This window comes from Trachypithecus francoisi, unplaced genomic scaffold (assembly GCF_009764315.1).
Source record: "Trachypithecus francoisi isolate TF-2019V2 unplaced genomic scaffold, Tfra_2.0 Lachesis_group1, whole genome shotgun sequence".
NCBI classification, from domain to species: Eukaryota; Metazoa; Chordata; class Mammalia; order Primates; family Cercopithecidae; genus Trachypithecus; species Trachypithecus francoisi.
The window spans coordinates 87761711-87788087 of record NW_022681454.1 but is presented as its reverse complement, the minus strand read 5'-3'; the positions used below and the strand labels follow the sequence as shown (position 1 = coordinate 87788087).

At 39.2% G+C, this 26377-nt stretch overlaps 1 protein-coding gene across 2 annotated transcripts in view; it reads left to right on the top strand.

Moving 5' to 3' along the window:
• Nucleotides 1–25556, top strand: part of GPRIN3 (GPRIN family member 3) — a 70212-nt gene extending 44656 nt beyond the window's left edge. For both annotated transcript variants that reach the window (XM_033214814.1, XM_033214815.1), the window contains exon 2: nucleotides 14189–25556. In XM_033214814.1, the coding sequence (XP_033070705.1) occupies nucleotides 14315–16645 (2331 nt within the window). In that variant the 5' untranslated portion in view covers nucleotides 14189–14314 and the 3' untranslated portion in view covers nucleotides 16646–25556. The remainder of the gene's footprint in view (nucleotides 1–14188) is intronic.
• Nucleotides 25557–26377: the final 821 nt, after the last annotated feature.

The window sequence follows — 26377 nt, the reverse complement described above, 5'->3', positions numbered from 1 at the left end:
GTAGGTGCCAGACTCTTTTTATCTATCAGCTCTCATGGGAACTAATGGAGAACTCATTCATCTTCAAGGGAGGACATTATTCACAAGGGATCCACCCCCATAACCTAAACACATCTCACTAGGCCCAACCTCCAACATTGGGGATTAAATTTCAACATGAGGTTTGGAAAGACAAACATCGAAACTACAGAAGAGGCAATATGTACAAAATGTCCTGAGGGTTGGTAAAACAAAAAACTGATATAGAAGAAGAGAAATGGAACAATTGCTGCTGTTTGGTGTTATCAGAAAAGATCTTGGGGCGAAGTTACCTTTCAAAAATGCTTTTGAAATTTACCCCTTTTGTCTGTATTTTCTTTTATCCACATACATCATGAGTTCATGTTTATTTCCCATTCTGTACTCTTGGAGACACTTAACATGAGTTTGGGAGTCAGACTTGGTTTTGAATTTCAACTCTGCTACTTAGTAAATGCACACCTTAGATGAGCTGAAATTCTCTGGGCCTCAGTTTCCTCATCTGTAAAATGAAGACCATAATCCTTCTTTGAAGCTTGTTTTCAGATACGTAAATAACACACAGAGTCTGACAAATGACAATAATGCTGCAGGACTTTTTCCTTAGTTCAGCTAAAGATGGAGTTCTTTGTCCAACAGCCACGAAAATTCGGGCTCACAGACAATTTGAATGGTTAGTAAGACAGGGTTTTATTGAGTGAAAAGGAAGAAAATGGGGAAAAAGGGACTCTCCCAAGGCCTGAGTCCCTACTAGAGCACTTCCTGCCTGGCGTTTGAATCCCAGGTTTCACACAGGAAGAGGAAGGGCCAGGCTCCTCCCTGCGGCAAATGGTGCAGACTTCCTGGGGCTCCACCCCAGTGCACGTTCCCTGCAGTGTACAGGCTGGTTGGAGATTCTCTGGAGACCCCCTTCCCACCTGGCTACCTCAATAAGAGAACATACCAATCAGAAAATGAAATGGATCATATAGTGAAGGACATTTTTTAAACTGTGCCAAAATATATACATCTTATTTTGTAGATGAACGGGGAACCATTAAACATTTTTTTTTTGTACAGACAAGTGGCATATTTGTTTGTTTTACAAAGGTAACATTAGCAGCAAGTGGAGGGTAAGTGTTTAGCATTGACTAAATGAGGCCAGTTAGTATAATATTGCACTTTCATGAGATATGATAAATTCATTTAAGCCCAGTACTGACAGAAGAGGTGGATATGATAACTGGCAATTAAAATATGTCTTTCTAAATTTTGTATGTTGACATTTAGTCAATTCCCAAAATACAGACTAGAGAAATAAAAATAAACGCATTTTTTTCTTAATCATTTTTATTGATGTTTTGACTTAATTTCATAGTTGTTTGTCTAGGTCATCTTTGGATTTATTGTTTGAGGAATGTATGATTTGAAAACCAACTGCTAGAGCTACCAGGAATGGGAAAGTAGGCGGGTGGTGGAGAGTGGGCAGGGCAGAGAAATCAACTAATAAACAGGAGTCAGAAAGTCTGGGAAAAGTAACTTAAGTAAACTTTTACTTTGTGACCTAACAGACATTACTTTAAAAAGCATTTCTCAGCTGTTGACTTTGAAAACTACTCACATTGCCCAGCTTGGAGCTTTTAGATAACCAAGATGGATAAGAAAATTATGGTTTCCTTAGTTGCATGGCCAGGCTGACCTCCCCGCACAGCAAAGGGCAGACGGAAAGGGTGTTGAAGCATAGACCAGCACGAATCCATCATCACTGACAGAAACTTCGGAGTGCATGCTTGCTCAGTTTTGCCTAGGTGAGGAGCACCAGATCTTAAATTTTTTATTATTTTTGAGTAGGTAATAAGTTCATATAGTTTAAAATTCCAAAAATACAAAAGGATGTTAAGTGAAAACTGTTCCATCCATTCTGTCCCCCAGGCACCATTTTCCTTCTCGATAGCAATTTTTTATTAATCCTTGCAGCAATATTTTATATATCTACAAGCAAATATACTCATTTTTCTCTTCTTAATACAAATGGCAGCATACAAAATATGCCTGTATCTTGAAATTTTGTTATTATTTTTGGATTTTTGTTTTGTTTTAGCTGCTGTTTTACTTTAAAATGTATTTTGGAGATTATTCCATATCAATAATTTTTTTTTTTTTTTTTTTTTTTTTTGGAGACGGGGTCTCACTCTATCATCTAGGCTGGAATGCAGTGGCACCCTCTTAGCTCACTGCAACCTCTGCCTCCCATGCTCAAACAGTTCTGCCACCTCAGCCTCCCAACCAAGTAGCTGAGACCACAGGTGTGTGCCACCATGCCAGGCTCATTTTTTTTTTTTTTTTGCATTTTTAGTAGAGACGGAGTTTCACCATGTTGCCCAGGCTGGTCTTGAACTCCTAAGCTCAGGTGATCCGCCCCCTCACAGCCTCCCAAAGTCCTAGGATTACAGCTGGAGCCACCTCACCCAGCCCTGGATCAATTCTTAAAGAGCTTCCTCATTATTGAATATGGCTGCTTAGTATTCATTACATAAAAATTGTATAATTTTTATAACTAACTCTTATTAATGGACATTTAAATTGCCTCTAATCTTTTGTTATTTCATGCAGTGAAAAACTTTGTGCATATATCAATTAGCACATTTATTTATTTTACTCACAACATTAGTACCTAAGGTGAAATTGCAGAGTCAGTGTGTATACAACCTGGTATTTTTGATAAACATTGTCGAGTTGTTCTTTATAGGAATTATACTAATTTGCATTCTCACAGGTCAAATATGAGAAGTGCTCTCTTTGACTGGAGAGCCGAAAACTATATCATTAAGTCATATCCAGCTGGAGTAAGTTCTCTTACATCAACTCACAGGCATTCATTCTAAGGACGTTTCTGTCTATCAAAGGTGAATATGCTCACCTCCTGGATCGGTGGTTCTCTCAATCAGGGACAATTATGTCCTACCAGAAATGCCTGGAGACATTTTTGATTGTCACAGCTGGAAGTGGGGGCACTACTGGGATCTAGGGAGAGGTCAGGGATGGGCTGCTAAACATCCTACGGTGCATAGGACAATCCTCCTTTCTTCCTTTCCCCGCCACAAGCTATCTGGTCCAAAATGTCAATAGTTCCAGGGTGAGAAACTCTACCCTAGATTAACATCTAGCTCCTCTTGATCATATTAAATACATCTCACAAAGCTTAGGATTCTCCACTGTAATTTAAGATCTATGCTGAATGAAATGACAAATCCTCTGTACTTCTATAGTACATTTAGGGGGGTTGTGTTCTGTTTCTTTTATAACAGTTTAATTCTGTTTAATGCAGGAAATGTGAGCTCCTCATAGTCATAAGTGTATTTTAGTTATATTTGTATACTGAATGTCTGGCACAAAAAGGCAGTCAGCTTCTTAAATGAATGAATGGATGTCAACAGTATTTCTTAATTGTCTTTGTGTGATTTAAAGGGTTATTTTATCTTTAATCAAAGACCATTCTTTTTCACCCTTACTTAATTCACCTTTCTCTTATTTCAAATGTTCACTTTTCTTTAGACTTACATGGGGCAACCTTTTCTAGCCTACAGAATAGCTCTACAAGAAACATCAATTGAATTAGAAATATTGGCCTTTTCCCTGATTTGAACATCTCTAAAGTAGTTTATTACCACCGCATTAAGTCACTTAATTATATACATTCTTGCTCACTTATAGCTTCTGATTGAATTTGTCTTGTCTCTTCAAAAAGATTGATATCTCCTTAAGGGCAAAAAGCAAAACCTTTATGTACTCGCGATGCCTAACTTCATGTTTTACAGACTGTAAAGCAAGAGAGTGACGGGTTCTTTCCTTCTCTCCCTTGCTTTTTTAATCACAACTGACAGACCAAACCTGAAGATTGTGGCCCCAGCAAAGAAGCTGTTCATTCTCAAGAGCAGAGCACCCCAAATTCTCTCAGGCAGCCTGGTTCTCCTTGCAAACAGCAAATGGGGAGCACAGAGCAGGTATAGACCACAACACCCTGAGTAATCTGCTTCACAACTTTGCCTATTCCTGGGTTTCTCCGTATTCTCTAAGAGTGGAAGAGCCCCAAGGCACCATCTCAGTGAACAGCTCCCTTTCCACCTCGATTCCTCACTGCATATATATTGCCACCAGACATTTTTCCATCCTCCAATGTGATTAAAGACCCAAGTAGGGCCAGGCGCAGTGGCTCACGCCTGGAATCCCAGCACTTTGGGAGGCTGAAGCGGACGGATTACCCGAGGTCAGGAGTTCTAGACCAGCCTGGCCAGCATGACAAAACCCCGTCTCTATTAAAAATACAAAAAAATTAACAGATGTGGTGGCACATGCCTGTAATCCCAGCTACTCAGGAGGCTGAGGCAAGAGAACTGCTGGAACCCGAGAGGTGGAGGTTGCAGCGAGCTGAGATCACCCCACTGCACTCCAGCCTGGGCGACATAGCGAGACTCCATCTCAATTAAAAAAAAAAAAAAAACCCAGGTTGGGGAACTAGAGGAAAGACTTGGTGGTATCTGATGTGAGCTAAAAGCAGAAATCACATATAAGTTCTCAGCCTGTTACAGCATAGCGGGGGTCTCCCACTTAGGTGTCCACCTCTGCATTTGGAAGACGCCTTTGCCAAAAGGCAAGCAAGTGGAGTGCAAGACTTGTTTTAATGAGTACCTGGAATAGTTGGGGGTGGTAGAAGGGGGCAGTGTGGCAGCCAGGGAAAAAGGCAGCAAGATCAATAAGGTCAAGAATGCAGCAAGGACAAGAATACTTGTTCTTAAGGCTGAATGGCACTTTACTGGTGCTAAATATATCCTGTAGAAAATTGGGATGCAGAGCAGCTTTGATCATATCTAACACAGGATTTTAAAATGCAAATGCAAAAACATGCAAATGGAGGCTGCCTAGTTTACTTCTATTAGCGTGTTGTTTAACCACCACTTAGCCCTGAGATCCTGTTGCATTCTCTTTGCAATTAAAATAAGCTTGCAATTGAAGTCCTTCAAAGCTGAGCTGCAAAAGAAGAAAATATTCAGATCTGAATATTCGTCAGGCAAACCAAGTAGATGATAAGATCCAGCTTGATTAGAGAAGGTAAGAATAACAAACCTAAATGTTTTAATCACCTCTTCTGGAGAAGAGTTCAAGTTTAAAAAAAAATGTTTCTGTTGAAAACGGAGCAAAAAAGTCTATTCCTCTCACCCGATTGAAAAAGAATAAAGCCCATTGTGGGTTAATTTTCAAGTTAGCTAAATGTTACCTCTTCAAGTGATAGTCTTTAGATTGGGGTTTGGGGGAACATGTAGTACACTTATTTAAATGTTGGACCATGTAAGATGGACTCTGCAAAATATATAGCATAATTCCTGCCTCCATAGATAAATTATGCCAAAATACTAATTTTTAGGAATAATAACTCATGATTGTTTATTATATTCTAAGCAGCATGCTAAGTGTTTAACTTATTTCATTTGAGCTCACAACAAGTCTTTGAAGCAGGTCCATTTTATTTTGTGACATTTTCCAGTGCCACAGAGAAAAGGATACTAATGTACAACAGTGGAAAGGCTGCCAGTGGCAGGGCTCAGAACACATTACCCCGAAATAGGGCGCCTTGGCAGAGTGACTATTTTAAGCTGAAGAAATTTGAGAAATGGCAAGTACAGGAAGGACTCTCATGCCCCTTTCTCTCCAAAGCAGGTCATAAGACCCTCATGTGAGGGGCACCCTGCCCGTAGCCAGAGGGAATCCAAGTGAAGGAACAGGCCTTGCTAAGTTTCCTGCAGTTTACTACTCTTAGCCTCTGCTCATTTGTCTTATCACATTTTTCCATGATTTTCCATTCTTCATCAACCCTACTATAAAAATGTGCAGGTTTGGCCGGGCGCGGTGGCTCATGCCTGTAAAATCCCAGCACTTTCGGAGGCCGAGGGGGCAGATCACGAGATCAGGAGATGGAGACCATCCTGGCTAACATGGTGAAACCCCATCTCTACTAAAAATACAAAAATTAGCTGGGTGTGGTGGCGTGCGCCTGTAATCCCAGCTACTCGGAAGGCTGAGGCACGAGAATCGCTTGAACCCAGAAAGTGGAGGTTGCAGGACGGCGCCACTGCACTCCAGCCTGGTGACAGAGCAAGACTCTGTCTCAAAAAAAAAAAAAAAAAAAAAAAAAAATGCTCAGACTTAACAATTTCTGCAAGTCTTCGTTTCCTTATGAAGGCATCTATGTCACATAAAGCTTATATTAAATACAGTCATATGCTTTTCTTTTGATAATCTGGCTTTTGTCTGGAAGTTCTTTTTCCTACTACCTTCCTGCGTTCTCAGGGCTCCAGCCAGAGAACCCAGGAAGGCAAGAGGAAAAAGAATTTTCCCTCCCCTACAACACCAAGAGTAAACCTTCTAAAATGATCTGCAAATATGTGTGTGTGCACACGTACATGCATGTGATTCTAGAGGGTTCATGGTTTTCATCAACTTCTCAGAAGAGTCTATGGTTCTTAAAATGTCCAAATTGGATTAATCGTTATGAAGAGCAGGAATTTCTGTATTGCCTAATTGACCTTTATTAGGTTGGGTTAGTAATAGGTTTAAAGGAGTGTTCCTCTACCGCTATGCTTCTTGAGTTTTCTGTTACTGTTCCTATTGTCTGATGATGCTGCTTGCCCAAGTCATTGAGCTTGCCTCCACAAAAAGTAAAAATAAAAAAGGTCTCTCTTCCCTGTGTAAAACTGGTGGACAACATGGACTCAGGGGCCAGCTGGTCTGGATTTAAATTCGGTCTGCACAACTCACTAGTGGTGTGACCTTGCCTCAGATTCCAGATCTGCAAAGCAGGGCACGCAGTAAGACCATCCTTATAGAGTTGTTCTAAGGAGTAAATGAGTTCACATACAGAATAGTGTCTGCAATAGAGAAAGCAAGAAATAAGTGCTTGCTGTCCCATGATTCTAATCTGTTGTGAATTTAGAAGCCATCTGTTCAAATTGTATTTGACAAAAGAGGGGGGATATTTAGGGTCATCATGCTTCTTAAAGCCCTTTTTTTTAACCTCTTAGTTTTTATCCAGTCCTGCTTACAGTGGAATTCAGTAAGATAACAGGTCATGCACTCGTTTTTCTAGAACAATGTTGAAAAGACCAACTGGATGGGGAGAAGGGATGCAGCTTGTTTCTCGTGACCCTTTGGTTAAAGTAACCATTATAATTGAAAGTCTACATGACACTGTTAGTAGCACTAAGCAAAGCAGCCTTCCTTTCTCTTCAGCCATTCTGACTTGCTTTAGCCACAGTCTGAAGGGACAAAACAATTTTTCAGCTAGTGTCTTCAAAAAGTGCATTTTAGAAAGCTGTTAGTGCCAGGGTATGATGTTTTTAAAGAAAAAAGAAGGGACTGCTCTTCCCAGCCTGTGAGTGTTTCCTGAGATTGAATCACCTCTCCTTGAAACTCTGCACTGGCACAATCTGCTGGGTTCAGAATGCAAATGACCCAGGCAAAAGTTCCCAATTAAAGGGAGCAATTAGATCAGATTGAATAGGATGCCAGATGATGTTTTTTCTTTCCTCTTTTCTTGAGGATTAGTAATCTCTTACTTTTTGCCTTGCTGTTCTCTGGGGGTCTTTGCATGAGCTATCTGATTACTAAAAACGGCTATCTAATGGCTGGAAAGAAAGATGCTCACTGAGGTCCCTGTAACTCTTATTTAATATCAGTAAAGAGGCTTGATGACATCCCGGAGCCCTTGTTCTAGCAGTGCAGTGGTTCTGAAGTGGGCTAAGGTAATTGCTGCCCACAGGATTATCATCATGACCTGCACTGCATCAGCCTCCTGTCAGTCCAGGGCCACCACGCCTCTCCCCATCCTTTCTGCTTAATGCTCTTCCCATCAGCGTGGCTTTGGGGGAAGTCACAAAGGGTTCAGATTCCCTGCTGCCTCTCTTATTAAGTGCAGGTGTCTGTTATGAAAATAGGCAGTGTGGCATAGTAGCGGAACTCATTATTTTCAGAATGGGCAATGGCAGTGTCAGCTTTCAACAAGCTGGCTGGACTTTTCCTAAGGTGACCAGTTATGAATGTCACTGTAGTGGATGTTAATGCCATCTAGGCTGCCCCTGGATTGCAACTAACTTGCAAATAAAAGGTTCCCTCTCCTCTAAGGAGATATGTATAGATATATAGATATCTATAAAAATTTAAAAAATTTTTCTTTCTTTCCATTTTCTTCTCAGAGTTACAGTTAATAAGGAAGCAGCATAGGAAGGGCCCAGGCATTAGCATCCATTAGAATTCAGTTCAACAAGAATTACAGGTATTCCACCTTGAGTGGGTTACTTAGCCTCTGGGCCTCAGTTTCCCTCCCTGTAAAAGGTGGATAATGTTTACCCTGCAGTCTCGCTGTATTACCAGAACAAGGCTTTAAGTCTTTGCTCATGATTTTAAGGATAGGTGCCAAAAGAGTCTGCTGTTAAGGAGACGGTGCCCATTAAACAAAGATAAACTCACTTAGCGTACCATTAGCTTCTGTGTGATTTCTGCTCAATTCAGGAAGAATTAATAATGTTACAGCGAGTCTTTTAAGAAAATCCTTATTTGCTGAGCCCTCTTCTCAACCAGGTCTTGACCTTAGGCATCTTTGTTCATCTTTTGCAGAGTCCAGTTTTAACAAGAATCTTGTTAAGCCAGTTTAGAGAGAATTCCCCATCCCTGACATCTGATCACTTTGGTCAACCATGCTTTCAACAAGAATTTGTTAAGTGGTTTAGTAAAAATCCCCCTTCACTTGATGTCTCCTCTTAGTAATTTTAAATCCACTGACACACCTGCCCCCCACCACAACCCTCTCCTTGGCTACATATCTCTACTTGTTCTTGTTGTTTTTGAATTTGAGGCCCATCTCTCTACCCTATTGCAATATTCTTGATACCCATCACAAAAGTCCTGAATAAAGTATTCTTACCATTTTAACAAGTGTCAGAATAACTTTTTCTTTAACACAGATAAAAGCTTAAATCACCAAGGTTTCTAAAAGAGGCTAACACTTATATGGTGCTTAATATGTGCCAAGATGCTCTTTGTTCTAAAGGCCAAATCTATTCCTCATGACAACCCAGTGAGGCAGTACTATTATTACCCTCAGTTTATAGATTAAACTGGGGCCCTGAGAGGTTGAGTTACTTGTCCAAGCACACAGAGCTAAAGCTAGGTAGTGAAACTGATATTCTAATCCAAGGAGTCTTCCCCAGAGTCCATGTTCTTAAACACAATGTCAGACTGCCCTCAGAGGCCTGAAAATTAGAGTGGAAAATCTACTTTGTCAGTACTCTTAGCGCAAGGTCTTCAAACCCAGCTGCACACACAACCCCAGCTAAGTAATGTTAACAAGTGTAGCAGGACCCCTGGGGAATGGGTCACTTGGAGAGTCCCCGCCCATCAAGATGGACAGTTCTTCTCAGTGCCACCTAGTTGTTGCCATCTGGAAATGCAAACCTTACAATAAATAGAAGCAAGGGAGAAATCTGGATTTGTATGAAAGATCTCTTCAATTCAAAAGAAAAAGAAGGAAAAGAAAGGGAAGGGAATAGGGAAAGAGCTCCATCACTGTGGAAAACAGTGTGGCGATTCCTCAAAGACCTAAAAAGAGAACTACCATTCAACCTAGCACTTCCATTATTGTGTCTATTCCAAAGGATTATAAATCATTCTGTTGTAAAGACACATGCATGTGGATGTTCATTGCAGCACTGTTCACAATAGCAAAGACATGGAATCAACCTAATGCCCAACAATGATAGACTGGATAAAGAACATGTGATACATATACACCATGGAATACTATGCAGCCATAAAAAAAGAATGAGATCATGTCTTTTGCAGAAACATGGATGGAGCTGGAGGCCATTATCCTTAGCAAACTAACGCAGGAACAGAAAATCAAATACTGCATGTTCTCACTTTTCAGTGGGAGCTAAATGATGAGAACACATGAACATATACAGGAGAACAGCAGACACTAGGGCCTATCAGAGGGTGGAGAGTGGGAGGGGGAGAGGATCAGAAAAAACTAACTAATGAGTACTAGGCTTAATATCTGGATGATGAAATAATCTGTGCAGCAAACCCCTGTGACATGCGTTTACCCATATAACAGACCTACACATTTACCCCTGAACTTAAAAAAAAAGTTTAAAAAAAAAGAAAGAAGGAAAAAGAAAGGGAAGGGGAAGGGGAAAGGAAAGAGGAAGAGAAAACCATGCAGCACACACACTCCACACACACACACACACACACACACACACGCACACTGATGCAACACACCCTTCTGTAGAAGGGACTCATTCAGTCTGGGAGCCACCTGTTTGCATCTTATTTTTAGTGCAAGTTATTAAATCTTACCATAATGGACTCTGGTTGATGATAAAGACATATACTCCCCACTCTAAACCAACAAGTAGTTATACTTTTTAAATGTCCGATTTGTCTGACCTACTGGAACCCATAGATTTCTGACATTCAGTGAGGGAGGGAAGGAGGGTTGGTTCAGAGCTTGGGTGAGTCTCTTCTGGGCTCGGGGAGATGCTGTGACAATTCCATTAGCAGACAGATTGGAGAGTACTATTGATTTGTTATCTATGCATAAATACAGAGATTTCGAGTGTCAGGTGTTAGCCAAGCAATTTGGGCTTTTCTTCTTGATCTTCAACTGATGGACAATTAAACCTCTATTACCAAAGCAAATGAAATAAAACACACTTTCAAAGTTAAAGTAACAGCTGTGTGTTAGAAATGGAAGTGAACACAATGGACTTCTGAGAGTTTTGTGAAGTCATCTTCATCTAAATCTTTTAACTTTCAGTTGCTGAACTTTGAGCTGCTCATGTTTTATAGTCCTCTTTGGCGAACAAGCTTCCTTGACACCAGCCTTACAACACAGGAGATATTCTGTGTCCCTGGCTTTATGAGACCTTCCAACTTTTCATAGCAGGTGTTCAGTGTTCTTGGTTTTAGTTATCTAAACCTGGATTACAGATACATAAAGTTTAATAAGTAAGATAACACCATTTTCTCACTTCCAAAAGCACTCTTTTACATTGTGTTTTTGTTAACATTTCATGCCATGGATCAAATTTTCCTGTAAGTTTGACATTTGGCAGAGCTTCTATAATGGCCATTTTGGAGGGTAACAGGATCAATTAACAACGTTTTATACACAAGACCCTGCACTGTGTCCTGTAGAGTCAACAGAAAAGAATCAAAATGCTTCTTTCTTTTCCTTCTGGGGCTTGCAGTGTTTTTGGAAAAATGAGGCATTTATGTAAATCACAATGGTGCAAAAACAGTGCATGAAAAGAACAATGCAGAGGACACAGATGACCAACCAACCTGGAGGAGTTTTTTTTTTTAAGAAAAGAGAGACTTCATAACTTGAAGGCTTTAGAGGGCTTCAGAAAAAAATGGGATTTAAGTGGGGCCTTGAAGAATGGGTAGGTTTTTTGAGGATGAGGAGGGCAGACAGTGGGAGGAAAAGTATAAAAAATGCAAATGCAAAAGAGAGTGAAAGACTGGCTGAGGCAGGGCAAATGATTTTGCAACAGAATACTGGGGTAAGGAAGAAACAGAAGAGAAACCTAGAGAAATGGTTTGAGCAGAAAGCAGTTGAGACCAGGCATGGGAAAATATTCAACCTATTCATATAAAGAATGAAGTTAGAAGGAAGAGCTTGTGTAGAGGAGAAAATACATTCTATTATTGTTAGGTCTTATGTGATAGTAGGTCTGCTGGATTACATTGAGCTAAAAGATAAAATTATGTATTTTCAAAATCTGGGCCCAACCGGATTTGATTTTGCCTTATTTTGACACTTTGTAGCCTGAGTGAAGATCATACAGTTTGATGTATTATTCATCATGTGCAAAGAACTGGAATCCGTGAATTTTGGAGCTGGAATGATCCTCAGAAATCATTTAATTTATTTTGCCAGTGAGTCAATTTGGGGTTCAGAAAGATTAAGTGATTAGCCTGAGGTAACATGGCTTATTAATAATAAATATTAAAACAGAGTCATCTACTAATTTCTGATCCATTGCTTTATCCACATGACCTAGTGTACAGTTACCTTTCTAAAAAATGCTTATAGGTCAGGTCCATGGGCTTACACCTATAATCCTAGCACTTTCAGAGGCTGAGGCAGGAGGATCACTTGAGTCCAGGAGTTGAAGACTACCCTGGGCAACATGGAGAGACCCTGTGTCTACAAAAAACTTAAAAATTAGTTGAGCATGGTGGCATTTACCTGTAGTCCCAGCTACTTGGGAGGCCGAGGTGGGAAGATAGCTTGAGCCTGGGAGGTGGAGGCTGCAGTGAGCCATGACTGCATCCCTGAACTCCAGCCTAAGTGACAGAGCAAGACTCTGTCTCAACAAAAGAACAAAAGTTTATACATAAACACACACATATAATTTTACATAATCCTATGCCCTAAATCATTTCAGATTTTTTAAATTCAGCATTTTTCCACCTTTAGGTACTTTCATCTCCCCTCTCTGTCCCCAGCTTATCACTTCCCCTCTGTTTAATAAAACCTAATATGTCTCATTCCAATGTTTTTAGAATTTATGTTACCATACACAAACATATCTCTGTGTGTGCCTGTTTGTGTGCACACATATGCATTGTTTTAGTCATTGTTTTACAAAAATGAAAATGTATATGCTGTTTTCTGGACCTTGTTTTTCTCATTCAGTCATACCTTGAGGAAATCTCTTCCATGTGAAAAGTTATAGCTGAATTATTTACTTTACTGGTTGCCTAATACTCCGTAGTAGAAATATGTCATGACTTATCCTATCATTCCCCCTATTTATAAAGACCAGTCTGCTTTTCTTCTATAAATAGTACGTCAGGAAACATCCCCATATTCATATATGTTGGCGTTTTTATTTCTGTTGATAGAGTTGGTATCACTGAGTCAAGGAAATGTGTATTTTTAGTTTTAAAAGTTAAACTGCCTCCATAAGAAAGCTATAACAATACATATTTATTTGCACCTACAATTAATAAAAACACTTCCTTTTGCTAGGTCTCCCTAGGGCTTACTATTAAAAGTCTATTGTTTTTTAAGTTTTTGCAGATGCAACTTGTGTGAAGTAAAATCGCATTGTTACTTTATTTGCATTATTTGACTACAAATGAATTTGATCGTCTTTTCATAAGCTTGATGGTTATTTAAATTTCGTATCTTGTAAACTATCTTCTTATATTTGTTATCCATTTTTTCAGTGGATTATTTGGTCTCCTTGTAAATGTTCAAGAGCTCCTGCTATATTATAGGTATTTTTGCCTGCCCTCTAGGGTTATACACTTTTTATTTCCCCCAAACATCTTGTATTTTTTATGGCATCTGTTGTCATGCCATAAAATTCAGGTTTTGAATATTATTTAGTCACCTATGTTTATGTTTTCTCTTACAGTGTGTCTACCTTCTCAGAAAAAGCCTTGCTCACCTGTCTCTAGATTACATGTATAATTCCTAGGTTTTCTTATATGAGTTTATTTATTTATTTTATATTTTAACCTTTAATCCACTGCATCCACCTAGGATTTATTTTTGGAATTGGTATAATATAAAGATCTACTTTTCTTTTCTTCCAGATGAATAAACAGTTTGCCAGCTCCTTCTATGAAATAGCTCAGCCTTTCACCACCAAATTGTAATGCCTCTTTTGTCATAGATTAAGTCCCCATTTGTATTTGAATCTGTTCCTAGATTTCCTATTTCACATATCTGTTTATGCCTATTTCAATACTTATTGATTTAATTAGAGTGGCTTTACAGGATTTTCTGATATCTGCTAAATCAGATTACACCAGTAACTTTTGAGGTAGTTAGCAAACTTAGGTAGATACAAGAAAAACCAATTTGCTAGACATTAGTGGGATGCAAGCAGAAACTAATATATCAGAATAATATTTTTGTAATTATAAATTTTTTCAAAATCTTTTTCTCAAGTCTATTTTTATTTAGTTTCTTCTTCTCCCTCCCCACAAGGCCTATTTTTATATCAACAGATATAGGAAGAAAAGTTTTTAATGTGCTCTTATAAAAATGACAGTTTGGTTTATTTTTCAGTCCTTAAGCGATGTACTGTATTAATGATGCTCTTTCCTTGATTCACAGACTGGTTCTTCAGAGGAATCACCCCTGACTGTGTCATCACTCTGAGCTTTGACTGCACCCCCCCTCCCCTACCAGTGGGAACACTACCCAAGAGAGAGCTCTGGAGTGCTCCTGAAGAGAAATTCCATGGGGACTGTACCTGACCCTCTCAGATCAGCTAAAACTTCCCTGATTGCAGTTTCCGGAAAAGAAGAGGATCTAGGAGAGCCACAGGCTGCCTCACCTCGGCATCAACCAGCTCTCCTGTGTAAGAATGCCAATGGCTTTTCAAGTGCCCCTGCAGAACCAGACCTCAGCCCCAGGGCAGCTGCCGAAGCCCTGATGCAGGTTTGTGAGCATGAGACCACCCAGCCAGGTATGTCTTCTCCTGGTGTCTTCAATGAAGTGGAGAAAGCACCTGTCACATTCAACCCTCCCGGCAATTCCCAGCTGCCAGGGAGCAGCCAGCCCGCAGCGCCAGCCCCGAGTTCTGCAGCAGGAAGGGATCTTATACACACACCATTGACAATGCCTGCCAATCAGTACACCCGCCAGTCCATCCCAGGTGATCAGCCCAATGCCATCACCTCATCTGCACCTGAGGATTCCCTGATGAGATCACAGAGAGCCTCAAATAGAGAGCAACCTGAGAAACCAAGTTGTCCTGTGGGAGACATCCTCAGTAGCAGCAAAGATCAGGTGCCCTGTGAGTTTCCTTCCCCAGAAACAATCCAGGGAACAGTGCAGACTCCAGTGACAGCAACCAGGGTGGTCAGTCACTCATCCTCTCCTGTAGGTGGACCTGAAGGGGAAAGGCAAGGAGCCATCTGTGACTCTGAAATGAGGTCCTGTAAACCTCTAACTAGAGAATCTGGATGTTCAGAGAACAAGCAACCCTCTGTCACTGCCTCAGGCCCCCAAGGCACAACTTCTGTGACACCTCAACCAGCCCCCCTCACTAGCGAACCTTCGGCATGTCCCCCAGGTCCAGAGAAGGTGCTGCTGCCAGCACAGCATCCGATGTCAAGGTTCAAAGAAGCCAGTACGATGACCAGCCAAGCTGAAGGTGAAATCAAGGAAGTTCCCAGCAGGGCTTGGCAAGATGCGGAGGTGCAGGCAGTGGCGAGTGTGGAGAGCAGATCCGTCTCCACCAGCCCCAGTATCCTCACTGCATTTCTGAAGGAAAGCCCTGCTCCTGAGCATTTTGAACAAGAGCAGCTGCGTGTCATTTGCCACAGCAGTGGGAGCCACACACTGGAGCTCTCTGATGGCACGCTAGCCCCCCAGGAGTCCAGCCAGTGCCCTGGCATCATGCCACAGGTGCACATTCAGGCAGCTGCAGCTGTGCCCACCGCTTTCCAAAGGGAAAATAAACTAGTGAGCCTACCAGGTGGGGTCCTTAAAACCTCGTCAATCAATTTGGCCTCCAGTAATGCCCAGCATACGTGTAAAGAAGATGGGACGTTAGCAGGAATGACGCCAACAGGGGAAGAATCAACTGCTAAAAAGCTCGCAGGTACTAATTCTAGCTCCCTGAAAGCTACCGCCATTGACCAGATTTCTATTAGTGCAGGCAGTCAAGCTGAAACAAGTTATAGATTGGGGAAATCTGAAACCAGGCCATCTGAGTTTGCAGAGAAAACCACAAACGGCCACAAAACAGACCCAGGTTGCAAACCATCTGACTCTTGTGGCTCTATCAGCAAAGCTGACCATTCTGGGAGCTTGGATCCCACTAATAAAGGAGATGCAAGGGAAAAGAAGCCTGCATCTCCTCAGGTAGTAAAAGAAAAAGAGTCTGCTGGCACTGATACCTCGGATACCAAAACCCTACTGCTCAATCCTAAATCTCAAGAAAGTGGAGGCACAGAATCAACTGCTAATCCTACACCCTCCCCAATTAGGAAGAACCAGGAGAGCACCTTAGAAGAAAGCAGACAGACCAAGACAGCCACCAGCCTGAGCCTGCCATCTGATTCCATGGGTGACTCCAGCCCAGGTTCTGGCAAGAAGACCCCATCTCGCTCCGTCAAAGCCAGCCCACGCAGGCCCAGCCGCGTCAGCGAGTTCCTCAAGGAGCAAAAGTTAAATGTGACAGCAGCTGCTGCTCAGGTAGGACTCACTCCGGGAGATAAGAAAAAGCAGCTCGGTGCAGACTCCAAGCTCCAGCTGAAACAGTCCAAGCGTGTCAGGGACGTCGTGTGGGATGAGCAGGGAATGACCTGGGAAGTGTATGGTGCGTCCTTGGACGCAGAGTCCCTGGGAATTGCGATCCAGAACCATTTACAAAGACAAATCAGAGAACATGAGAAATTAGTCAAAACTCAAAATAGCCAGACCCGGAGATCCATTTCCTCAGATTCTTCTTCAAATAAGAAGCTCAAAGGAAGGCAGCACAGTGTTTTCCAGTCCATGCTGCAGAACTTCCGACGCCCCAACTGCTGCGTCCGCCCTGCCCCTTCTTCTGTGTTAGATTGAAAGGGAGTATTTATGGGAATTTGTGTATAAATTTACGGTATTCACATGTGTCCCTCTATGTCAAAGCTTGCTTAGTTTTTTGCTGCAAGACTAGGAAGAAAAAGCAAGTATTCGCTATAGGAAATTGCTATTAAAAATTGTTAGATCCTTTGACCTGGAGCTCTATAAACAAAAATGTCATTCCAATTTGAAAGAAGGAACAAGAGAAGAGAAACAAGCTTCACTGAAGGTTTGCAACCTTAATAAATTGAGAATAATACTCACTGGGTTTTAAAAAATATGATGTTGTTCATAGAAATAGCATTATTATAATATCATTATACATGTATTATTTTGTATTACTGCCTCAATTTAACACACAATAGTATTCCCATTAAAATCCCTGCTTCATATTGAAAGAGCAAAAACACTATTGGTAAAAACATTGTTATAATTTCTAGTCCTATTGCAGTAAGAGTGCTGTAACCACACAAATTTTAAATAGGTGATAAGAACCAGAATGAAAAAAAATGAGAACAAATTTGACTCATTCCTAGGCCAGACAACATTAAATAAAAGCAGCTAAATGTGTAAAATATGAAATCTGAATTGATGTTTGTAAACATCTGCAGACAACTCTTTTTATAAACCTTCTTATAGCTGTTAATATATATAAGAAAGTTATATTAGGAACATTAGCTAAGCTTTTGACTATGAAAACTGCCTACATTAAACATGGATTTATATAGACACATTTTCCTGCACTGAAGGCAAGGCGCCTCTCTGTGATTCTGACCAAATATATTCATATTTTCTTACCCTAGAGGAAGTACATGGGACTGAATTCTTGAAAAGCATCATCAAATTAGGGATAATACTAAATTGATATTGTGCAGGTGTTCTCCATTCTACTGAGAATGCTAAGGTTCTGGTAAGGAACTATAAATAGCAGATTACCAAACACTGCTTTTTTGTGATGATAAAAGCCTCATAAGTAACAACAACAATGTTTAATTTAGACTCCTGTAAACAGGATGCAATTTGTGATTTTTTTTTAATTGGTTCAGTAACCTCCAGTAACAAATGTGATCAACACCAAATTAGAATGTGAGCTTCTTTACAATTTTTGTACATAGACTACTATCATCTAATTGCTTAAGTGTATACTCTGGAGTAAAAAGGTAACTTCTGCAAACTTACTGATTTTAAGAGAAATATCCATAATATCCTTCAAACCCAATGAAAGAAGAGGCCTGTACGAAAACATGGCTTGTGATTTGGGTGGATTATACTTCCCGGGACCCCGGCCCTACCATGTCTCCAAAAGAGATGAGTGTCCCAAGACACATGAGTGTCCTCCAAGGCACTGGCCTGGATGAGCAGCATTGGCTTGAGAACTGGGGTAGTGTGGAAAGGAAAAATGAACAACGGCCCTGGGAAGGCTTCCCTTCCTGCAGACGTTGTTGGGGGGTGCTGGTCTCCATGTTGCATTTAGAAAACCAGACTTAGATGCTGGAGGGGCACCGTTGCCCTCTTTGAACTCATTCCCCGTAATGAACTAGAAAAGAGTATCTAGCCATAGGTATTCTCTCTAGAGACTCATGTGTCCCATGGGTACAGTCAATTCACAGTATCTGTTCTGGCTTTTTTCACTTTAATTCTGTTTTGCACATTCTGAACACATGCAGGAAAAAAATCATTCCTGAACTTTAACAGCACAACTTACACTCGGCACAACCTAAAAAGCCTTTGATTTATTCTGAAGCAGTTTAACTGCAGACAAAGCTTGCATACGTGGACCAGTATTCCTCAGAGCCTGAGAGTTGTTACAGTTGTTATATTTGGAAATTAGAAGGAATTTTTTAATAAGGCACATTTTTCAGTTTCTTACTCATTGGTGTCTATTAACAATACTATGTAATGCAAAATTTCCATCAAATTACCAAGCAAATTACTATTAATGATTAGAGATTCAGCCTAAAACTCTCTCTTTGGGCCTTAAATACCCATTTGTAGTTGTGTTCGTGTCACTTCTGTCTCAGATGCCTCTGCCAGGACATAACCTCTCTGCTAGTTCTCGCTAGCTGGCTTCTCCCTCCCACATGGGCATACATGCTGTGTATACACAGAGTACAGCCTGTGTACACAGTAGCAGCTGTCAACAGTGCCTACTCCAGATGGGTGGCCCCAGGTAATCCTCTGCTGTGAAGTGGCTAGAACAGGCTGTCCCTGCATTAAAATAGGCGAGAATAAGGAATTTCGCATCTAGTAATAATATTTATTTTCATGACTTTAGAGTAACCACATGATTTGTAAACAGTTAAATGAAGCAGAGGCCTGAGATAGTTGTAGGCATTTGTCTCACATTAAATACATTAAAACTGCTAGCTTTGCTATTGTGGTTATGCCTCTCAAAACTTTAAGAAAATTTGTTTAATGTACTAAGTTTAACTGGTTTTCTTCGGTGCTAGAACCAAATCATTCACTTGTACAACACTCAAGACATTGTCACAAAATATTACAAAAATATTGTTTGTTTTGTTGCTCATTAAGTCCTATAGAACTAACAGCTTTTAAGGACAATAACAGAAATATATCTTCAGATGGATAAATAAGATAGGGACCTACTCAAGACAGCAGCATTTTTATATTGTGATACCTCCCCTAAGTTACTCTCACAATAAAACCTTATTTGCGAATTTTCCTTCACTTCCATCTAGGACATAGCATTAGGTATTTAGTATACCTTATTTGTAAAACCTAAGGTTCATTCGACAGATGAAGTTGCAAAACAGTTTTCGTGGCAGACTCTTTGAACTTGCTCAGTTTTTTCCTTACTTTACCTGCATGACACACATTGGGTTGAAAGTTGTCTGGTTTTACCCTTCATTTCTCTTAGATATGATTTGGTTCTTTTTCATGCATTTTGTTTTGAAATATATGGAGGAAATACTTTATTGAATCAAGAAATAGAAAATATTCCTTAAACCAGTAGTAAAAAGATGAGTTAGAACTCCATGTCTGGAAGACAATTCAACATTTAAAATATTAAGATGCTCTGCCACTTAACAAGTGAATACTAAAATTTTTAATTTAAAGATTGATTGTTCTATTTTTATGACCATGAGAAAAATGTGACAGCTTTAGCTGTCATTTGTTTATCTTGAATGCTTTTCTAATTATGTATTTCTGGATTATTGACTTTGAATGCCACAGACCAACTACTTTACATAGAGTAAAATATTGATTAACCTTTGTGCTTTGGGTCACTGGCAAAAGTTGAACAGATTGATAAGTCAAAGTTAACCAGAAACCTTTTTGTTCATGTCTGAAATGAAATATTTATAAAATGTGTTAGTATGTTTCCTGCCTTGATAAGTTCATCTATATTGAATGTAATTTGATCTTTGATGATTTTTTTAATCTTGAGAATTCTCTGATACTGTTTGAATACCAGTGTTCACCGTGTTATACAGTTAAACATAAAAATTGAAATAAATTGAACTAAATATGCACGTGTAACATATACCTTAGAGGCTGGATTTCAGAACCAAATTCATAATAGGAGCTTACTGTCTTAAAGTAGAAAGCAGAAGAGGAAAATAGCATTTGTTTGTATTATAGCGTATTGAGGTTTCACTGTTCCTAGCTTATACTAATGTTTTTCCTCTCATTTCTGGGAATGCCTGTCATTCTGGGAATCCCTATATATAGCATACCAAGAACAGAGTAAGATGTTACTTTAAAATGTGTTTACAGAGGATATATGCAAGTGTGCTGTTAATATAAATTGTTTGGCCTTTTCTGCATCCACTTTGTTACTGTTTTGCTGCCAAAATGTGAGAAATGTGTGTCTCCTCTTCCTCCTACATATTGTGCCAAGTGTTTAAAATTTTTTCTACTCCTAGTAACACACAATTCACCACATCCCTTGTCTACTTTTATGAATCAGTATAAAGAAAAAGAATACATTAGGATAAGGTTTGCATATATGTATATATGTTTTTATTGAAAACTGGGCACTTGGAGCCTTGTGTAGACCTCTCCCTGCGTGATTTACTAATTATCTGTAATGCTGCCATGGAGATGATGCTGTTTACTCTCTCCTGCTTTGTTCTAAGTGGTGTTTGAGAAATGAGGCCTGTGAATCTCCCTTTGTGATAGAACAGTGAACTCAGCAGTATCTTGGATAAGTGAGCCAACTACCTGATTCCCACACTGTTTTTGTCTACATGGTGAAATCAGAAGTCAAACACCCTCTTCAGTGTTTGTTATTTTACATATGTATCTGAGCATTTTGTTTTCTGTTAGCAATGCTTCTTGATGTTGTGCGTGGCCCTTTTTGGTTGATTCTCTCCAAATTCGGGTCAGCTGCTGCCACCTGGCAAATAACAGGGGATATACTGAATCTCCTGTCCATCCTTGTAACAATATCCTTCTTAATGAAATTCTTCTACTGGCTGAGCAATTGCAAATGTCATCTGTCCAGATACATGGGCTTAAGGATGTCTATAAAATTTTAGACATTTTTGCAAATGGGAAAAAATAGTCTTGTAAATACTGAAACAGATTTCCATGAACTTTATCCTACTCTTGGAAAGAAAACAATTCTCCTTGGCTGCAGAAATCAAATAAGCTGGGTTTGCAATGTCCAAGGACATAAATGAAGATGGATTGAAGTGGAAAAATTCTGTCTCCCAAGTGATCAGTGACATCTGCCAGAGGTCATTACAGCTACTTTTAACTGTGAACAGTCACCAGCTAAACTACTCACTTGCCACAACCAAATAACCTCTCTCAAAGTAAATCCAGTACATCTGTATATATGTGTAGAAAGCAGCAACAAACAATCCTGAAACATTACTTTTGGCTGTTAGGCAAGTAAAAGCGATGATAATTATAAACAACATTCAAATAACCATGGACCTTGGTTGAAATGACTTGTGGTGGCCAGAATGGTGCAACAAGATGTTATTTACAAGTTTTTTTAAGACACAAATATCTCAGATACTAATAATGAGAATAAAGACTGTTGAATATGAAATTAAAGTCAAGCAATAATGTGCCAAAAAGAGGCAGTTATACCAGCAAATGCTTCTATTATGGGCACACCATTATATAATGATGGTTTGCTTTATGAAGACTGACTGTAACCCACAGGATAAAATAAGCAAAGGCATAGTTTCTGCTTTCTTCCTGGAAAAACTTGTTTAGAAGCTTCATAAAGAGGTACAGCACTAATGATCATTAGTAAGGATACAGTTGGCATCTATGTTTTTATGCGAGCCCAGAGTGAAGAGGAGCCACTCAAAGTCTTGCTGGCTTAAAACTCAAGACAGCTGCAACCAGAAGTTTTGTTGAAATGGAGACTTTAAACTTATGGTAATTACTCTTTCTGGACACTAGCATGTAGAAAGCAATTCAATTAACTCTGCCCAGGGGATTACCAGCTTTAGCTGTGAAAAAATGGGCTCCCGGATGTAAAATCACTAAAACATGAGTACTTGTATCCAAAGAGGCTTCAAATGATGCCTTACAGAAAATGATGCTCCAGATGGGCACTTCTAATGCTAACTCTTCATCAAGTATCTTTCTGGATTCAAGCTCAAAATTAATTGGCTGCAAAATAGTAGGAATAAAAAATTTTACACTTTAGAAAAAGATACTGATGATCAACCTGCATGGTAATAATTATAATGAGATGCCCCAGTGATTTAATGATGTTAGAAATAATTAAATGGGAGAGAAATGCTAACAACTTTCTTTATCTCTTAACTATGGAGATGTCATTCATTTATTTCTGGGGCGAAAATTATAGCTTGCTTTTTGACATCGCTGCTAGTATCGTTCTTTGTTGCTTTAAAAATTGTCTTTCTTTAGAAAAACTCTTGAACAGTTAAACAATTTTTTTCTGATTCATATCATTACTTTCAATAACATGTAAAGGCTGTGTGTAGAGCAAACTATATAAAATGAGTAGAAAGGGCTTACTCATGTTAATGGCATCCTTAATGATTTTAGTTTAGATTCCTTAACATTTATTTTAGATCACATCTTTAAGTAACTTATTTTTCCTAATGTTTTCCATCGTGTCTTAAAATGATGCTGATATATCCGGAGATTGCAGTATTATAGTCATACTCCCCAATCCCTAGAGGAGAGGAGAGACTAATTCTTGTTTTAAGGGCCCCTGGAGATCCCTTTTATTAAGGTTGAAAAAGGTCAACACAGCCTGAAAACAAGAAAAATATATACTAGCAATTACTAAATTTCTAAATGTGTGTATCTCTGCTTTACTAATGTGTGAACAATATGTCATGCCTAATACTGTAGCTGGTCGTGGTATGTCAATACGTTCTGTGAGTTGTACAGTCTGAGTGATCAGTTTTCTATTTTTATGTGTAGAAAAAAATCACTTGTCATATCCCATTTAAAGGCCAATTTCTGTATTCAGGCAGGCACATGTAAATACATGAATAAAGCCAACAAAAGTGTGCACATGTATTCAGTAACAGAATTTGTCCTTTTATTTTTGAAGGTCAGAAAGGGCTGTTTGATCTGTTGTTTTTTTTAATTGTCTCCTTGAGTAGGTAACATAATTATCACAAAGTCTGAATATAGTAATCAGTACATTGGCATATTATTAAATATGCCAGGGCTAAGTAACCATGCCATTAGTCACAGGTAAGGTCAGTTCTTTGACCACTGGGATAATTTACATTCCTCACACATCCTCTCTGTGTTAAGTGTGTGACTAGGATGTACATACTATGGGTGTGATTGTGTACATACCTTGTATGAATTATCTAAATCCTCAAAGCAGTTGCAGGAAAGAAGGAAGATGAAACAGTTGTTCAAAAGCCTCAAAAGGGCTAATCAATATATATTTTCATTTTCTACACATAAAAATGTAAATAGCTTATTCACATATATATGCACACATAATACATTTTATTTATACTAGTATATTCAAATAAATCACAAATTAAAACCACTAATTGAAAGCTACATATTTCCATGACTGCTCTGTTTTACAAATATAATTATTGGATCAGATGCCCCCCATTTAATGATGTTACTCCCTGGTAGCAGATTTTGTGCTTAGAAAAGTCCAGCCTCTGAAGCACAGACTGGTAACTGAGTAGCTACAGAGAATTAATGCTGTTCTTTAAGCACCTAATTTTATATCTGGAAATGGCAAACAGTGATGAAAACCAATTATGTTTTGGAGACTCCTTTTGGACATGTATCAATGTGTTGATTTGCACAAACCAATAAAAACCCTACATTTTTTGGAAATGGATCCCTAGATTTCAAGCACGTATAGTCACTCGAAGTGAATATGATCACAGGCATTCTTCTCTTGAGCTCAGCAAAACTATGCACTATGCTTACCAACACCGAAGAGAAGTCAAAGATTTAAATGGAGAAAAATGGCAGATGATGTTGGTGAGATAACAGGATATGAGCAATGAACCCATGGGTGGGGTTCCAGGGCACTTAAATTGCCTCATGTCTTGAGTTCCTTAAGATGGACTCAAATAAAAAATTAGTATTATCAGTAACAGGTGATACTGTGTGGACTAGGTAACAAAGTTAGAATCATTAGCTGGCAAGTGTCAACTCTGGACAAGATTTGTCAGCTTATCACAATTCCAACCAGTTAATTGATATTGTTCAAATTTATCTCATTTCTTCTGAAAGGAAGTGCTCGATTAGGGATCAAAAATTCTGACCTGGTTCTTAAAACCTAACACAATTTGACCTTGAATCCTTGACACTAAAAATTACGTTGGCTGGGTATCAGATTGAAAATATGCATGGACGCTGGGCACAGTGGCTCACGCCTGCAATCCCAGCACTTTGGGAGGCCAAGGTGGGCGGATCACCTGAGGTCAGGAGTTCAAGACCAGCCTGGTCAACATGGCAAAACCCCGTCTCTACTAAAAATACAAAAGTTAGCTGGGCATGGTGGTGTGTGCCTGTGATCCCAGCTACTTGGGAGGCTGAGGTGGGAAAATCACTTGAACCTGGGAGGCAGAGATTGCAGTGAGCCAAGATCATGCCAATGCACTCCAGCCTGGACGACAGGGCAAGACTCCATCTCAAAAAAAAAAAAGAAAGAAAATATGAATGGAAATACCAGAATCACCCCTGATAGAGAATTCCATTTGGCAAAGTACAAACAACCACTTCTCAGTAGAAAGTTAAGAATGACATTTAAAAACATATTCATGTTTTAGAGAATGAATGTGCCATCTTTGTATATTAAATAAAAATAAGAGATTAACCAGATATAAGAACACTACAATTACAACTAGAGTGGCAGTGTTTTTTAACTAATAGAAGTATAGATGTTTATAAGTGCAGCATACCTGAAATCTTGATGTTTGTCAATACTTATGGTTGCTTAAATGATAAATTTATGTGATTGTTTTTGGAAGATGTGTATTAATTTAAATAATACCAAGAAAAAATATAACTTTAAAAATTACAGTTTTCAATATGAGAATCATTTATGTGTGTAAATATTCAACTAAGAAAGATCAAAAGTGTGGTATAATATTAAATCACTGAAGAAAAAATATTCAAAATGGAAAGTCCATTTATGAATGTATTAATATTAAAATCTAAAGTTTTTTTTTTATAATGTCTACATACAAAGGTCATAAAATCATTTCAGAAAGTTCTCATCCTCCAGATATTGACCAATAAAACTTATTTCCTAGAAAAAAGAAGAAATGTTATAATTTATACAAAGATGAAATAAGATTTTGGAATGGCATATACTTACACCTTCATTTTGGATTTGATTTTTGAATGGATGCTTAAAATTCTGAAATTCAACTAATGACTTAGTTTTACCCTCAAAAAATTTAGAATATGATTTTTTTGCATCTCACTTTTCATAATAAATGTAATGTAGATACAATTTATTCTGGGTTTTGTTGATGTTATTGTTGTTTCCATTGCTATTGAAATCGTTCTTTTAACCATGGATACGCAGAATCAGTTGATTTTCCACGTGACACGCTTCTGCTAGGAATCTGCAGTGGAATTGGAATTATTTGCAATGAAAGAACATTTTTCTTTAGTTAAAATAGAATTCCCATAGAATCAACAATGCCTCCTGGTCATCAAAAGCGAGGTTTTTCCTGTACTTGGCAGAGCAGAGTGTGTGTGTGTTTGTGTGTTGTGTGTGTGTTGTGTGTGTGTTGTTTGGTGAGCATCATGAGAGCTGAGCATTGTGAAAATACAGGTGGGGGTGGGGTAACAGGGCTGGGTAGGGGTCCAGGGCACTTAGATTGCCTTATTGTCCAGGCTTAGATGCCTCTTACCCAGAGCCATCAGGTGTCCGCTGTGTCCAGCCTTTCTGCTTACTCCTGAGAAGATAAATTGGGATCTTGCAGTCTGGATTCCTAGAAGGAGATGGAAAGCCCAGCCATATGTCCCAGTTTGACTTGACCAGTAGTAAAACTAGCACTATAATTTGATCCCTTTTACCTCCTTGAATGTCTTCAATCCGTCAAGGGTCTATAAAGAAGGAGAGGTACAAGATATATGAAACCCAAATCTCAAAACAATGATTTAGTGAATTTTCCATGAACTTTAAATAGTGATTGCTTCAAAATTTTCAAGAACCATATTCTCCCTCCAACTGCTGTGTGTGTGTATAAATGCACACTATTTTAACCTAAAATGGTGCCCTGTGGCTGCCATTCTCTAACTCTTGCATACTTAGACATTTATTCT